General features: G+C 38.8%; 2 protein-coding genes across 5 annotated transcripts; both read right to left on the reverse strand.

Moving 5' to 3' along the window:
• Positions 1-1,845: 1,845 nt before the first annotated feature.
• uchl5 (ubiquitin carboxyl-terminal hydrolase L5) lies at positions 1,846-8,624 on the reverse strand. The gene is made up of 11 exons (XM_023428676.2): positions 8,428-8,624; positions 7,900-7,963; positions 7,715-7,820; positions 6,837-6,962; positions 6,069-6,130; positions 5,577-5,707; positions 5,240-5,303; positions 4,795-4,897; positions 3,132-3,245; positions 2,766-2,864; positions 1,846-2,242 (listed from the first exon to the last, which is right to left on the reverse strand). Exons 1-11 carry the CDS (start codon positions 8,501-8,503, stop codon positions 2,198-2,200), a joined length of 990 nt encoding a protein of 329 aa, XP_023284444.1. The 5' UTR covers positions 8,504-8,624; the 3' UTR covers positions 1,846-2,197.
• Positions 8,625-8,916: 292 nt separating this feature from the next.
• On the reverse strand, positions 8,917-13,089 carry glrx2 (glutaredoxin 2). Of its 4 annotated transcripts, none has more exons than XM_023428752.2 (4): positions 13,059-13,089; positions 11,758-11,824; positions 10,909-11,085; positions 8,917-9,868 (listed from the first exon to the last, which is right to left on the reverse strand). In XM_023428752.2, exons 2-4 carry the CDS (start codon positions 11,821-11,823, stop codon positions 9,704-9,706), a joined length of 408 nt encoding a protein of 135 aa, XP_023284520.1. In that variant the 5' UTR covers position 11,824; positions 13,059-13,089; the 3' UTR covers positions 8,917-9,703. The 4 variants fall into 4 exon arrangements, with proteins under 4 accessions (XP_023284520.1, XP_023284517.1, XP_023284521.1 ...); XM_023428749.2 differs by lacking the exon at positions 13,059-13,089 and adding an exon at positions 12,849-13,050; XM_023428753.2 differs by lacking the exon at positions 13,059-13,089 and adding an exon at positions 13,014-13,032.
• Positions 13,090-17,663: the final 4,574 nt, after the last annotated feature.

The following is a 17,663-nucleotide window of genomic DNA, read 5'->3' on the forward strand; positions in this document are numbered from 1 at the left end:
AGAACTAATGACACTCCCGTCAGCCAGCCGTAGCTCGCATCAGATTGATGCTTAAAGACTATTGGCATATATTTGCATGCAAATGAGCTAAGCTAAGATAGCTTCCGTGGTAATTATTATATCTTATAAATTTCAGTTTGTATATCAGCATGCTGATGTTAGCACTTAGCTCAAAATACTGCTGTACCTAAGTACAAGCTCCGAGAGCTACTAGCGTGACTCTATACTCTTGGTTTTATTTGGATTATAAACACTTCATGGGCATTTTATATGAACTTGTTTTCACTTCATTTTCATTTCTGTTTGTCTTTTCAACACCTACTGCATAGTTGATAGTTGAAGGAGAGGGGATTTGTCTTTGAATTGCCTCTCCCAAGGTTTCTTCCATTTATTTATTTTTTCTGTAAATGCTAATTATAAAAACCTATTAATCCTCCTTATCAGCATAAAATGCCAAACATTCGCTGGCTCCAGCTTCTTGACTTTAAAATGATATCAAAAATAACAGTAGCAAAATTAAACGCCTTTGGGTTTTGGACTGCGGTTCAAAGAAAAAAACAAGCAATTTAAGCCCATCTTGGGTAGAGTAAACGATTTAAAAAATCAACAGCAAAAAAAATTATTAGTTGCAGCTCTAATGCTAATGTTATTTTTTAAGGACTGTTCGTTGTCTGGGTTTGGAACCACTGCTTTTATGGGCCTCCAAAGCCCTTTGAGACACTGGATGTGATAATAAGCTGTACAAATAAACTTTCCTTGACCTTCAAAGTAGGCCTACGCAGCACACATTCCATTACGCAGCAGTCTTTGGCTATTTTTAAGCCTTAATTTTTTTTGTAGCATCTGCACCAGCATCCGCCTACCACGGCATACATTTATATGTCATGTGACCTAAGCCAAACAACAAGGATACAATGTCGATTGAAAGACAAGATGTGTTACGTTCAGTGATAAAGCCTGTATGGTGAGGTAGTACCTGAAGAACTGGCACAGCTGCCGTGAATACTTTTTGTTTGCTCATCCATGTGGGCTGCCATCAGATAGGATAATACAACAGACAGACTGTCCTGTCTCTATGAGCTGGTAGTAAAACCTGTGGGTTTTCATTTGTTGCCATGAAGGATCTTGGCAACAGACGACTGGGATCAGATCCAAGGAGTACTTAAGGTGTGTATGTAAACACGAAAGCCAGAAATAGAAAGGGGCCACGTTCTACTTTGGTTGGGAGACTGCAGATACGTCAGACTATACAGGCCTTTAGACACACACACACTGTGTACAAGTGTGACCCGCAAGTCAGCAAAGTATGCCGTCTTTGTATAGTACAAGCCAGAAGTTGACTTACAGGACAAATGACAGAGGCCACTTCAGACTGCCATGTTCAAAAACTCAACATACTGCTACGGGAAGCCATCCAAAAAACACACGAGTCACTAAATTTGTACCAGCCCTTTCTTAATGATGCACTTATAAGGACTTGGCAGCTTGTTACTGTGCTCTCTTCGGGTCAGATGGTCTAATAAACACATCTCAATGTTAGATTGTTGGAATAGGTTTTTAAAGGATTTGGTATTTATCTCACCGAATAGATTCTGTAGCTTCACTAGTTAATTCTCGATGCTCGAAGAAAGTTTATCAGATGACTTTTTGTAGTGTACCATAAACAATTCTCATTCCTCTGCTGCACCAGTAGGTGGTGGCAAAGATCTACCACTAAGTCTGTGAACTGCAGTGAACAGCTTTTATTAGAAAAAAAAAAATATCTGGAGACAAATCTATAAATTGAATCTGTCGAAAAGAAAACAATTGTTTTCAAAGTCTGTCCGCAGAATCAAACAATTCACAAACATCTAAACATTTTATTATGAAAATAAGACAGACATAATTTGAGCACATATTTCCTTCAATCATGCAATAGAGCTGATGGACACACATGAAGACAGTGTTTTGCCGACAGTCTCTCTGCTACACCTGCAGTGCAGTTCATAATGTCTGGATGGTTCACGGGATGCCAGAGTGAGGAAGTGCTGTGGACCATCCATGGTCATTAATATGAATATGACAAATGATGTACAGTATCTGTATGTGGCTCACTGATGAAAGAGTGACTGTGGGGTTTTCAATGTGTCCGTGTGTGTAATTGGAGGCTTCTCTGTTGGAAGTGTGGTGGTGGTGTTGTTGTTGTTGTTGTTGTTGTTCACTTGGCCTCCTGGGCTTTTTTTGCGCTCTGTTTCTCCTTTGCCTGGTGAGACAAGCCCAGAGAAATCTTCATTAGTATCCCTCATGTACACAGAAATCAGCAAAGAATACAAAATCTAATCACCAAACATGGACACACATATCAGATATTTAATTGTAACTGCTGTGTAAAAACAAAAACAACTTCCACGTCACATTCGTGGACTAGGCACAGCATGCTATGCTTGTGGGACATTACGTCTGCCATCTAGTGGACGGAACAAACATGGAAATGCTGGGTTTTTTGGGGATTAATTTCATTATGTTTTTAAATCCCTTTTCCTCCCTATAACCGTTGACATTGACCAGTCTTTCATTATTTGTCCTTCAATGTCCCTAAAAAAAATTTATCGGCGATCTAAATGAGCCAAGATCATTAAAAATAATGTGCATGTTTTAATAAAGAGAAATATCCAACCATGTTTCAAAATGTAAAGGTCTTCCCTGACACTCGTGCTCTGAAAGCAAATAGGGCTGTGGAAAGACACAGTAATAAAATAGAAAAAAAGAAAAAAAAGAAAAATTACCTTCTCCACCAAAGGTATTAACTGCTGATACTCTGCCAGCGTCTTCAGTAGCTCCATGATGAAAGGAAGGTAGTTGTGCTTTCGTCGAATGTTTTCAATCTGTAAGAACATAATACATAAATCCAAGAGGAAAAACTGGGTGAGACTAATTTGGTGGAAGGGAGGAAATGTACAAAACCTCTGTGGCTAAAGTACATTCAGAGGTGGCAGAAAACATTGCAGTAAACACAGTCTCTACATTTATAATGCAGAGACTAAAATTGTACTGTAGCATTTTGAGCTATTTCCCTGTACTTCTACCACAAAGAATGTGGCATGAAATGCAGCCTGTAATAGTATGGAATGTAATGTTGAGGAGAAACCCACCTTATATCTTTTAAGTTTCTGATTTTCCTCTTCAATAAGGAGCTGGTACTTGGCAATTTCTGACTGGATGGAGCTAAGAAACGTGCTGCTCTGGTCTGTATCCATTGGCTCGTCCTGGGAAGAGAAGGGGGGAAAAAAAGGTTTCTATATATCCACGATGCATCCTGACTAGTTGGAACAGAAGTTAGGATAGAAAAATAAAAACTTCAGCACTCTGGTGAGGGAACATTTGGTGATGCTTATGTTGATTAAACTCAAGCCACTCGAGTAATCCCAATATTAATTAAATTGCTTGGCTTTGTCAAATTAGGACTTCCAATGTATATTAAGAAGTGGTATCAAGAAATAAAGTTCCACACTTTAGTTAATCACATCTGATATACCATTTGAAAAACCTTGTTTTTGCTGGCCTCCAGTGGTTGAAGGTTTAACTTTGCAGCAGTAATGCAGGTGTGTGCTCAGGGTGTGATCAGTACATATGGACTGTAGGGTGTGGTTGGCTACACTTGCAGCAGAGCGCATTTCTGACAACACCCAATAATGATGCAGGTGTGTCATCCAATGCAGACCACACCTTTCAAATGATGGCCACTACGGATGGGTGGAAAACTATTACTCTGTTCAACACGTCTAAAAGATGTACATTTTCATATGACCCTGAAAATGTGTGAAATACATTATATTCCTTGTGTTATTAGAAATCCCATCTCCCAACTCCCCAACTCTTTTGTCCTGAACATACATACATCACTGGTTTTCAAAATCCCTGCCTTTTCCCTGTTCTGTTCTTCTGGCCTGAAAACACCTCAGAAGCCCCCAGGAGGAGCTGGAACTAGCTTTGTTAGACTGCTGCCACCGCCATCTGACACCAGGTAAAAGGCTGAGGATGGATGGATGGATGGATGGCATTTTCAGTCAGTCACCGCTCCTTCCATCGGGAACAATCTACGTCTTTTTCTAAATGTTGCAACTCAGGACATGATTGCCTCATTACAGCGGGCTTTATAAAAACCAGAGTAACTGTATGTGTGTTGAACAAATATGAGTTGACGAACAAGACTAACAGATGAGTGGATGAAAACAAAACACAGCGCTTAAGCCAGGGTTCCCACACCTTCCTAAACATCTAAGTCAAGGACTTTCAAGGCCCAGTTAACTCAAGTTCAAGGACCCAACACAGCAAAGTTTGAGACATGGATCAAAGTTAATTACTTTTACAACACGAAGAATTTTCATACCGAGAACTGGCAGCTTTAAAGAAGCTCACAAACAACAATTAAAAAGAGAGAGTTTTGAACGCTTCTCAGCTGTGTTGTTGCCTTCTGTAACGCAGCAAAACAATACATTGTGTAAATTGAAAGACAGAGACTTACAATCTGAAGAGAAAATATATAAATTCAAGCACTTTCAATGACCAGATTTATTGATGAGTATTTACAAAAATCTTTCAAGGCTTTGATTTTGTCCCCCCTCAAATTTACAAACTTTCAAGGATATAAAGGACCCATGGGAAGCCCGTAAAGTACACCACAGCTATGATCTGGAACTTTTTGAAAGACTGACAACTGATGAATTTCACATGTGGCCTCCCAGGCAGAAAGCAAAATAATAAATGATTCTTTCTCATGTCTGCGCTGAATCCAGCTCTTTCACTGCCACTCACCTCAGTAAGCTGAGTCTGGAGCTCCGCGATTTTCCTCTCATATATCATCTTTCTGTCAGACACGATGGCCATTAGGTTGAATCGGATCTCGCCTTCACTGTACCTGAGGAGGAAAACAGTAGAAGTTCAGTGAGAACAGAGTGATACCCTGTAAGGAAATCAAGGCAGTATTTAGCTGGCAGAAAAACAAGTCAATATTTTACGGACAGAGTGTCATCTGTGCATGATACGATCTGAATCTATATGCCAATAAACCATAAGAAATGGATGAGAAATGCCCACTACTTAACTTTAAATCATTTCTAGTGTCTAAATCCAACCTGAACATACAGAAAATCATCACGGCTCAGTGTTTTAAAAGTAAAAGATAAAATTACAGCATTAAAATTCCACTTTAATCATCGGTTCAATAAAATAAAATCTATAATAAATGTAAGATATTCACTTCTGTATTCTTTTCTCAATCACTGGGCGAACAGCGCTGATCCAGTCATCCTGGTTGCATGCACCTGGCGAAGAAAAAAAAAAACAAAAAAAAAAAACAGACGGGAATAAATAACACTGCAGGTGTCTGCGGATACAGTGACTGCAAGCACACACTGTACATCATCATAAAAAACAGACAGTTTTACGGGAAATGGTCCATGGCCAGCAAGACAAAATTTCAGCTTTGCACAGCAGGGCCTCACACAGAGGGACTTCACACATTAAACTGCCAGTTTTTTGCTGCTGAAACCTTAAAGCCATAAGAGAAAAACAACAAATTACATTTTTCTGCTTACCCAGGTCAATTGGTCCCTCTCGAAGTCCATCCAGCTCGTATAGTCTGCCGTTTACAGGAACGTAGCTCACAAAGTGAAAGGCGTCCTCGTCCTTTGCTGAGGACTTTGCATCAAATTCAAACATTTGCTGTCTACAAAATAAATAAAACAAATGAACAAGAGGTGAAATGGAAATGATTTCTGCTCCAAGAATATCATGTGATGTATTGAATGTTAAATATTTATTATCCTCAATTAAATTCGTTACTTGGAAAGTTTGTTGAAGTGCTTTACATGACGAAAACATGTTTTAATTTGCCATTTACTCAACGGCAAATAACTTTTGCAAGTGACCAATAAATGAACCAGCCTCATATGTGCATGTTTCACAAAGGTAGACTGGTGCATTAGCGATAAATGGGCCAGTCGCTTTCCTCCAAGTTAGAATGAGAAGCTAAAAATAACATGAAGCCAATCTCTCTCCAGCTGGATATGATATGAGCAGGAGCTTACCTGGCAAAGCCGTTGTGAACTTGTCGGATCACTTCAGAGTTGCTAAGAGCCAAACCCTTCATCTGAGGAGAGTGGGAGATATATTATTATAATGCTGACGGTATAACCCCTACATTAAAAGATGCTGGTGTTGCAATGAAGCACTGCATGGAACAAATTATACATTTGTCTTCCAAGAAAGTTTAGCATCCAATCAGTATTTCAATTTCAGAAACATTACAGTTACTTATTAAAATAAATGACTTATTTGTTGTTTCTATAACAAGCCAATAAACATACAGATTATAATATGCAACAATCCCAGCCTGGTTTGCCCCCCCCCCCCCCCAATTGCTGCCATGTCTAAAATAACACAAAGCAGCAATGACTGGCAAATTTGAGATTCTCCAAACCAAGGAAGTCGAGCATCATAAATCAGTACAGCCTGCTTCTCCTGAATATCTGTGGGACAGACAACTAAGTCATCTAAGGTTTTAAGAGGTAAGAGGATAAAACTGTCAGTGTTACAGACAGAAGGGGAAATTACTACAGTGAGCTGTGTGTGAGTTACTGCTCAAAAGGGAAAGCAGTACAAATGTTATTTTTAGAAAGTGAGGTGCATATAATGAATCACTTACTGTTAGATTTTTAGCCTAATGTTGGTGACGCTGAACTTAAATGGAAAGGTTTATACACGTTAACATGCAACAAATAAACCAACAGCCTAATAAAAAAGGCTGCATAGTCGTGAACTAAATCACACAGAAAACAAAATCCACGGTTACGTACAGCGGCGTCAAAGCTCTGTGAAAACTCTCTGAACTCTGTCAGTGTGTCTCCAAGCAACATGTCGGAATGGGAACAGTTGAGCAGAACGCTGACAATAGCCTGGGTGGCGCAGGCGTTGTTAATGACCTGTAAATAGACAAGTACACAATAATTACTTGGACAGACAAAGGAAAATCCTTATTTATGCTTAAGATGACTTTAGAAAGAGGGCACACAGCATGTATCATAAATTGAATTATCAGATTTTGAGGCAACAGATTACAATTTATGATTTGCTGCAAATCTGTAACAAACAGAGCTTAAAATCTGACAAAGGTATGTTAATGCTCTTGTCCATAAAGAGCAAGATCTTCCTCCCACTTTGTGTGACTCCTCACATTTTGTTATGGGGTGTGCCCTTAATGTCATAGGCCCAGTCAATTCATTATTTAATTCATTATTCAATTTGGCTGAACAACTCAGCATTAAAGATAATGTCTTGCAATTGCACTTAAGAGTTCTCTTTTGTTCTGGCCAGTGTGTTACCATCTGATGCACCCCATATTTTTCTAATTGATTTATCGTTTAAGAAGTTGTAATGGGCACTTCCTAAAAAGGTTTTACACCAAGCTGTTAATCAAGAAAACACTTTTTTACTTAATTTTGGAACTGTATTTCAGCTGTAAGATGCTGAGTCAAATGGATCAGGAATGACACACTTTTGCATAAACTTAGAACCAGCCTAGTATACAATAATACGTACAGAAGCAGATAGAGGCTGCTACTTAGTGATGAACTTGTTTAGAGTTACTTATACTACAGTTACAAAATAACGATATGTTGCTATTATGTAAATAGTTCAATGTGTATGTTTTCTGAAATAACAATGCAGAACATGCCTGTTTTGCAAAGAAGATGTGGTCAAGTCTTGAATCCTGGACAATTGATCCTGCTGGCTCTTCACCTGGCTGCCACTTGAACAGGAAAATCAAGCCGTGAACTGGTCTGGAACAGAACAGATAAATTAAAACGCCAGTCTTTAGAGGGAGCATGCTAAGATAATGAGGCTGCACTATTAACATACTTCAGGTTGTCAAAGTTCTCTGGCTCCATACTCCATATCTCCTCAACCTGGGCTCCTTTGCAGCCTGACAATGACAAGTGAAGCATCAAACACTCATTCACACTTGGAATAACTGTTACAGTAAAAAGAAAACACCTGTCCAATAACAAAAGTTAGTGAGCAGCTTCTCTCAGTGTCGGTTTTACGGCACAACAAATGTCATCATTCATGAGCGACGATTTGTTTTCACGCGCCGTTGTTTTGAACGCTGAGTAATGCTAGCCAGTTAGCTTGCCCAATTAAGTTAGCAAAGACTGCCCAATCAGTACATGCAACTTTATGGAGAATGCAGCGTTTGGTTGGCTGTTGAAAATGCACAGCATCTAAACTGTCTTAGTTCCATTTTTCTCGTTGCATGGGAAATCATTGGTAGCCAACGGTAGCTAATTTAGAAGTTACCGTTAGCTGTAGAGCATCAAGCTAACTAGCACTGTCGCATAGCCACGTTACATTGAATGAGCAGCTAGCATTGAGCTACGGGTCTCTTACCAAAACCTTTTATCAGCTCTGTAAACACCCCGGGGTCACTCTCCATCAGACACCACTCTCCCGCGCTTCCAGCCATTCTTTACAATGTTGTTTATTCAACCTACTGTGCACATAAACAAGGTGCTAATGTCCTAGCTTAGCAGTACACCCGTGAGAAAAGCTAATTTCACTGAAGCACTGAAGTGACGTGACCGAGATGCGGTGCAATGTGGGTAATCTGGATGCATACGTTTTATTTTACAGCGTACACTGTAGTAGGACGACTGTCGTTTTACAAAAACAAAATCCTCAAAATGATAGCGAGACGTGTTTTGTTAAATTATACTAGTGACTGTCATTGTAAGGACAAAACTGAAACGGATTAAATTTGATTGACTAAGTTGAGCTCAGCTCTAAAATAGAACTAATGTCCGCCCTCCTACGAGGACGGGGGGACCAAATGAAGCACTCTTCGGCAAAGCGGCAAAAAAAGACATGAGAAGCTGATAGTGGACTTTCATTCATATTTATTAATAATTATAAATATACATTCAGTGTATCAAAAAACATTTAATATAATTGTGACTTTATACATACGTTCATTCACATATATATATTTATAACACTTTCTGTCATCATGATTCCTAATTCCTACATTTATTTAGCAAAAATCAACTACCTGCCTAAGATTAAACACAACCAAACATAGACACTGCCATAATGTCAGACTGACAGTGAAAAGATTTGACAGGCAAGTAAAAAAAAAAATACAAAATGGCTATTTTTTCCAAAAGCCATTCAAATAAAAAAAAATATATATATTTAAAAAAAAAAACATTTTTCAATGAGATGCAATGTTCAAATACTTACCACAATAGATTGTGCTAATCAAACAAAAATTAAAGTAATTATTTCAGTGTTACAAGATATGAAAAATTAACGCATATAAATGCCATTAATAGAATAGGCATAAACACTTCATGATGTTCACATGTTTGATTTGATGATACTTAATGCTTAGAGAGATCATGCTTGTTTATGACTGTATAAAACAACCATGCAGAAGACAAGTATTTGAAGTAGTTCCACTATTCACAGGTTTTGTTTAAGAGATGGCAGCTTTAATAATAACACTGTACATTCCTGGATGAAAACTTATGTGACTTAAACATCAAGTATCTAATGCACTTTGATAAATATATAACATGGTCATGCTCAAGCAATGTACAACTTGAAGCAAAAGATCAAGTGAACATTTAATAAAGACAGGATTGAAAAAAACTACAAAAACGGTTAGTCATTTAGCGGACTCAAACTGTCCACTGCCCGAACCCTCGGAGCTGGACGCAGCGCAGCAGGGAGCACACTGTTCGATCAGGGGCACCAACTTTCCCTGCTGATGGAGCTGTTTGGTATCGGAGCCGCCCCCGATGCAGTTTCCGTTAATGAAGACTCTCGGCACCTGAATACACAAATCATGTCATAACATTAGCACAGTGTGAGCGAGTCACAACTTAAAAACATTCTCTTATGGAAGAGTTTCTGAAAAGTTTTTTCATAAAAAAGGAGCTTAAAAAAAGGATTTTTAAATTGATATTTTATATTGCATTTATTTGGCTCTGATGTTTCCCATATTATTTTGACTCTTTTCGACTTTCACTAACATGTTTCAAATTTCTGTTAATACATTTTTTACTATCCTGTGCTTGCGCTTGACCCAAATACCGGTTTGTGAAAAGTGCAATACAAAGACTGACTGACTCACTATAAAATCACTATTAAAACACAACCATTTATTAAGTTGTAAAGTAACCAAAAATACATCTGAAATCGAGAGTTGAACTGTACATATTTTAACTTGTCAAACTCATTGACAACTTTCGCAGTTGTGGAAGAAGTAGAGGAAGGACAAAGTGACTTTACAGTGATTTAAATTGAAGCAGAAATGCGTTTTGCATGTGCAGACCACATTAAAAATGTCAGTTCTTAACTCTCATTTTGCATTTTGTAACTTTCAAACCCTGTTCATGTTGCTCAGTCTATATTATACACTGCTGCACGTGACCTTTCTCCAAACATGTAATTATATGTATATTATATACTATATTTTCAGAGCTTCAGTATTTCATACTCAAAAATTAGTGCTATATGATATTTTATATATCAAACTGAAAATGTCATTACTTTCAATTTACTTTCAATAAATGTTATATATTTTCACATATTAAAGATTATAGTCTGGGAAAAGATGCAACTTGGTTTGCTCTTCATCTTGATTCAGCTGCATCTATTTTGAGTCAGGATAAATACCTAATTTTTGGCTGCAGCCCTAACAAAAACCTCAACAAGTCAACCTAAATTTAACTTTAAGGCAGAACTGCCAGAACAAACAAGCTGTCAAATATCCCTGTTTTGATTCTTTTTTTTAAAATTAGGTGCTGAAATAGCATACTGTGAAGTTCCGTGAAATTCCAATCCCAAAATATGATATGAGGTTCTTACTGTTCTGGCACCAGTCATCTGAGCTAAGGCCTCTTGCAGTCTTCTCCCATCATAGTGTTCATCCAGTTCAACCACTTTGTAGGTCGCACCAATTTCGTTGAATACATTCTTGGCCATTTTGCAATAAGGACAGGTGGTCTTGGAAAATATCACAACACAGTTCTGTGACACCACCTCCTGAAAAGTCAGGCAAAAATACGATGTTGTTAAATATCAGCAGAACACAGAAATAGACCACACTAGACACAAAAGAACCTTGACTGCATTTTTATGAAATAATTCCCTGGTTGATCTTTAGACAGTGATTAAACTGAGACAGAGGAAGATAACTCGATGCATTCATCCTCTACAATCAAACAACTTTGTAAATCATACAATTTAAGTTACAATTACAATTTAACCCAAATTTCATCATAAAATAAATGTAGACTTGCTAATCACATCCTGCTATATTCAGTATATTTCAGGGCCTTGTTTGTCATAGCTATTGAAAATTGATGTTAGTTCACATACAGAGTTACAGATGCTACTTCTGGGTCCACTTCCTAACAGATTTGTGATTCAGAGATGCAGAAATATGGAAGTAATATATTGGAACAAACTGACAAAAGATGACAAGATATATGATTGAATAAGAATCCAAAGAGTGGTGGTGAACTGAAGGAACCACCAGGAAACCAAAATATGTAGACATGTCTCCTGAAATAGCTGTAACTTAAGACATTGTTTTTAATGCCAAATTTATCAGACACAGATAAAACCAGGTTGTAGTGAGATTCACAGCACACTACTGTACCAAAGGCTTCAACAAGCTGACTGCAGGTAAGAGATCTATATGTATATACTTACCCGAACATACTGTACACAGGCTGTGCTGGACAGACCCCCAGTAGTGGAGGATGTGAAATTCCCCATTCTGAAAAAAGACAAATCACAATATTGGAGCAGTCAGTACTTAAGAGCATTCAGTTAACTGTTACATTACTGTATATTAGAGTCTACTGGAGTAAATGACACACACAGTGAGAATTAACAGAAAATGTCCAGGTTATTTGTGCAATAACCTTAGATGGGAGACGATATCATAGGAAGAGACGAACTGAATTAGCATCACAATTATATCTAACTTAAGGATGACTGCTGGTCTGAAAATACACAAGTACATAGTTACGGTCTTCAGTTGCCTTATTTTACTCCTTATAACGCCTGGTCTACAAAAGCAGCACGGTTTATGTGCTAGTTAATCCAGGATAAGTAGTACACATGCTCTTCACCTACTCTGGTAATTGGCTAAGATTTGACGGGGGTAGGCGGCATGGCAAACACCATTAAAAATCCGTCACTATCAAGAAGGCACGTTAAAATGAACACGAATAACATTTCGTACAACCTGGCACTAAGTATTCAATGAAACGTAGGTGTCTTACGGTAAATTCGGTATACATTTCATACACATCGCAGCACTTGTTTTAATTAAATTTAAATGTTTCGTCTTGCTTCGCTGTCGACAAGCGCAAAGCATTTGGTGGAGGTGTCGTTAGCCAACATTGGCAGTAAAAGGCATGCCAAAGGTATAAAGGTTAACTTTTATGAATTCATGTACTAATGATGGATCACATGTATGCCGAATTTGCCAGAGGACCCTACTGAAACATCAAGGCTACAATCAATGTGTGCCTCTCCATGAGCAAGGCACTTTTAAACAGATTGAACTTTGAATTATACGAGATTATTATGAAGATTGGCGTTTAGTAAGCATGTAGCAGTGAATGGACTAGCACTGTTTCAACTTCTCTGAATCGACAATGATTTCCAGCAATGTTTTATTATTTACTGCTGTTGACGGTACATTTTAAATTAGTGGTTTCCCTTTACACTTCTGTGGTTGATTTGTGAACTAGCTAGCTAGCTATGTTTCTAGTCAAGCTAGCGGGAATGACCTTCGACAGCCGGTCCATGCCACTCTAGAAAGACATCCAGCTCGAGAAAACATGGCGAAAAAAGAACAAACGGCCAAAAAATAATCGAGCTGTTGTCCTGGATGAAACATGCGGTTAGTGTACAAACAGTTCTGGCGCTACACACTGCCCTGTCTGGTACTGTACCCTCGCTTTCGCCTCTTATTTGCACTGTTTATGTCTGAAGCCTACCTTACGTGACCAACGGAAGCAGTTTCTGACGCAAGTTTGAACGTGGCCCGTAACGTCACAACAACACAGCGTGTCAAACAAGTGACCTCACACATTGGCATGATAAAGGTACAGCAAGTTTTCATCCACATTGAACGCGATTTGCGCAAATAAAATAACATTAAAATACGTGTTAACAGTATATTTTCAACGCCTTAAAACAACACAGTTTATTATATATATATATATATATATATATATATATATATATAGCTATATTTTTTTTAATCATTTTATACATTTTAATGGGTAAATATCACACCACTTTTGCAAGATATGTTTATGTTTTAACTCTGCACATTTAAATAGTGTCTAAATATTAATAATAATATATAATATGTGAATATATGTTTATATACATGGTAAATTACATCCTGACTTTATATAGCCTATATGTTTCTTGACAATAAACAATAAAGAATCCTTGACAGTTCTTCTGTGGCTTTTTTCTATCTTCAATGTTTTCGGGACACTTTTCTCCTCCTTTCGTATAGTGTGGTCGAATTGCCAATTAGCCTTCATATTGAAAGAGGAAGAGAGTGCACCAAAATGCACTCAGTACCAGATTTTCAAAGGATTTAGTAAGAGGTTATATTAATATTAAAAATAGTAGCATTGATAGGAGACATCCCAGTGTCAGGGCCGCCTTGAGTAAAACATAACCTGTGCTGAGTGTGTTGAGGTCAAAGAGACCAGTGGCACTCCAGCAGAGAGAAGAGATAACCTTCTTCAGTCATCTCACTCTGTCTGCACAGCACAGGCACCAGTGCTGGTACAAATGCAGATTATTTCTCCCTTTATCCTCAAAGAGTTTCATCTCTCCTCCCTCTTCAAACGCAGGTGGAAATGCATTAGTTCAGAATTAACTGTTCCCCATTCACCAAGTCATCCCAGAATAGGCTCACAGGCTGAGGAATCAATCACAAATCTAAAGATATCTGATGAGGCAGCACCGAACAGCTTCACTTCAAATAAGTTTTTTTTTTTTTTTTGTCAAAGCCAACAGAGAAATGCATCATTTCAGAATGGATTCACACCATCAAAGAGATCTACAGCTTTGCCCTGGAGTGGGTAATATCCTGACACAGAGCCAAAAGTATTATGAAAGACAGTGTAGAGTAACATTAGGGTTCAAATACCTGCTCAAGGCATGATACATATGATAGCAGACAAGAAGGAATGGATAAAATAGTCTGAATGTCTGTACAACCCCAGTTATTTTGGTCCAGCCTGACCAAAATAACTGGGCCTCAACATAAGGCTACAGTCTTTGCCTTGCTGTAAACCCTTTTCCTTCATACAAGAGGTAAGTGCTTCTTTTTGGAGGAAGGCTTCATCTATCATCTTCAGACATGAGTGTGTGTGTTTAGATTACACTTCCTCCCAGGTAGAATCTCAGAATCATCTTTCTTCCAAGTAGATCGAGCCGACATAACCTGCACTGGGGCTATCATACCTTATCAAAGGTTGGTCATGGGGCAAGGGAAAAACTGATTCCCACTGGCCGGCCAAAGGGTTGCCATGGCAATGAACACCACCTCTCACTAAAAGGCATGTAACTTCAGAATAGATCCATGTCATATCATCAGAGCCCGTGTTCCTAGATGGAAAAAGAAGCACATCCTGTATTACAAAGCATCATGGAGGCACTTTGAGCTCAAACTGATTTAGCCACATGTAACAATTTCTAAGATAGAACTAGTGGCATAAAATGCTTTTCCATGTTGGCAAGAGGATATGATAATCGACTAAAAGAAATATTTTTCATGTCTCATATCAGGCACAGTCAGGGAAATGTGACCATAACACATTTGCAGTCTCCTGGCACAGATGTGATGTACACAAATGTATATAGGCATAATCAAGATATCAAAAAGCATTTCATTTGCATATCCTTATAAACTCTAATCATGGAATATCACTTCAACAACACAAGCAACTTTTGGACTGTGTTCACAATATAGAAAGGGACAGACATTTTTTTGTCAAGATGTGGATGAATTTAAATGTAAAGTATATAACTTCTGCCTCTTGGGGTCTCTAAATCAAAACAAGAACAAAAGACAGCATTTGGTGACGTGTAGCGTAGGATCATGGGAGCTGTTGTCTTCGCCACCTTTGTCATCAGCTTCTCCCGGTTTGGATTCCTTCAGTGTCAGTCATTCAGGAGGTTTTTACTGGAAACCAAATTATCCACAGAGGTCTCCTCCTGTCCAAATCAAACAGACCCATAACTGGTAAAAACACAGTAAAAAGGAGTTTCACATTTAAAGTCAGTGTTTCGCCGATATTGTATTGCGGACACAAGACGAAACAGACGTTCAGGAGGTTTTTACCAGCAGCCAAATCATCTGCAGTCGTGTCCTCATCTCCATAACAAACTACCAGGGGATTAAAATGGGTAGAAACACACAGTAAAGCATTTTCACTATCAGTGATTAACCAATGCGCTTAAGCAGAGACAGGACATCTTGGAGCGGCTGGGAGCTGAGCTGCTTAACATTTGCTTGGCTTTTTTCTCTGATAACTTAAGATCCAGACGTCCAATGACTAAAATCCTTTATCTGGTTGAAATATATAGTTGAAAACAACCAAAGTGTAAAAAGTGTATCTTAAAAATGTGACTCAATTTTGAGCTTCTGGCAACCACAATAGGTGATGTGGTGATGATGTAATTGACAGGAAACGGATTGTTACCATGATTAAAATCACAGATTTCTCTAGGTTTGAGAATTTGGGGATAATTTAACAACACAAGTCAAAAATATAAAACATGGGTCTAGTCATTTTTAGACATTTTAATGTGGAAAAGTTACATATATACACATATATGTAACTGTAAGAGGAACTTAAAAATCAGGACATAATTCAGAAAACAGACTCACTCTTGTTTGTCTTCGGAAAAGAATGAGCAGCCATTAGTGTGATCTATATCACACAACACAGTGGCATCAGGCGACTGATGCTTCACTTTGACAAATTAGAACCGACGTGGGGTCGGTTGTTGACATTGCCTCTTCTGGTTTAACATTTGTTTGTGATGTGCAAGACATTCAGAAAGCGTTTAGCAACAGGCTTCATTTATTTATGTGATTTTTCTTCCACTCAAGGTCATGTGACTTTGGAGCCTATTCCGGTGATACTTCATATTGTGCAGCAGACTGACTCCCATGGGAACCTGCTCATGGATTGGAAAACTGTCCATCACAGCGCTAGTACTGTCACATTCATGCATGTCAGCAATTCAACGCCTCAGATCCACCTCATATGGATCTTCAGTGCTTCGGTGGGGGGAAACCCACACAAACACCAGGCTCATGTTCTCCACAGGGAGGCCATGCAAACAGGCACGACAATAACTCCGTACAACGTGTTTACGGCCACTCTTGAGCTAAAGGGGCGAGACGTGATATAGGTTAAATATGGGGGGCACACGTATTCAGACAATCTCTCTTGGAAGGGTATTCACAGTGTCGCACTTGGTTCTTCACGTGAAAAGTGACAGTTTCATCAGCAATGAGGAAAAATACAAAACAGATAGGGACATTAGTTCAAACCCTGGAGCCGGTTGCACAAAACACCTCAAATGTTTGACACTTAAGGTTTAATTTCTCCTTAGCTGATGGAGTTACACAGAATCTCTCAAAAGGTTTCCTTAGTTAAGCTGTTATGGGCTCCGGGTACAGCTCTTGTTGTTGTTATGTTATGTTGTATGGTGCAGTCTTTCCTTTTTTAAATTAAGGTCGGGTCCACCTGTCATACCGCTGCTCCGGAAGTGGATTCCCTCCTTGTCAACGCCTCCGCACCGCTCCTCTGTGTCTGTGCCCCGGTGTTCCTCGGGTCCCAGCCGCCTGTCACAAGCCTGCCTGGCCAAGTTAACTTTGGTTATTGTGGTTAATTAATGTTGACTCGTTTGAGGCACCAGGTCGTTGACACGGGGTCATGGGCACTAGGGTTTAATTTAACTTGTTTATTTTTCTGTCTAGCAACACGAGGATGGGTGGCTGCTAGAAGGTTTTTTTTGTTTTGACAGATAAGATTGTAGATAGGCTTTTTACTTTTGTTTGTTTTCTGTAGGAATGGGGATTGGTCGGGTTTAGGAAGCGGGGTTTGTTTTGTTTGTTTTATGATTTGGCGCCACTCGCAGCCTTTTCCCTTTGTCCTTTGCCTCATGTGATTCCTTTGTTTTGTGTTTGTAAAGTGTTTTGGTCACTATGCAATAAAAGGCAGAACTCGCCTGATAACATCGGCAAAATGTTGCTTCCCTCATTCCAAAACATTGGTTGTAACATACGGAAAAAAACTGAGGCATTTGCAGCAGTGAAAGAGATTTTACAGCGGAAATATTCTATTGTTTCCATGGAGACCGTTGATTTGCTGCCATTAGCACTTGTGATAACTGTTAAAACATTAGGACAGCCGATGACATTAAAGAAGTGTGCTGCAATGTCATCAGACCTTAAGAAAAATCTTAACTTAAGGTATTTTCTGAAACCGGTCCCTGGCTCCTTTCTCACCTCCACTCAGCCGGCCAATCTCTGATGTGAATGTAGGATTGCCCCCCCC

Source organism: Seriola lalandi, unplaced genomic scaffold, assembly GCF_002814215.2.
Source record: "Seriola lalandi dorsalis isolate HSWRI2012SDOR001 ecotype SW California unplaced genomic scaffold, Sedor1 jcf7180002054885, whole genome shotgun sequence".
Taxonomy (NCBI): domain Eukaryota; kingdom Metazoa; phylum Chordata; class Actinopteri; order Carangiformes; family Carangidae; genus Seriola; species Seriola lalandi.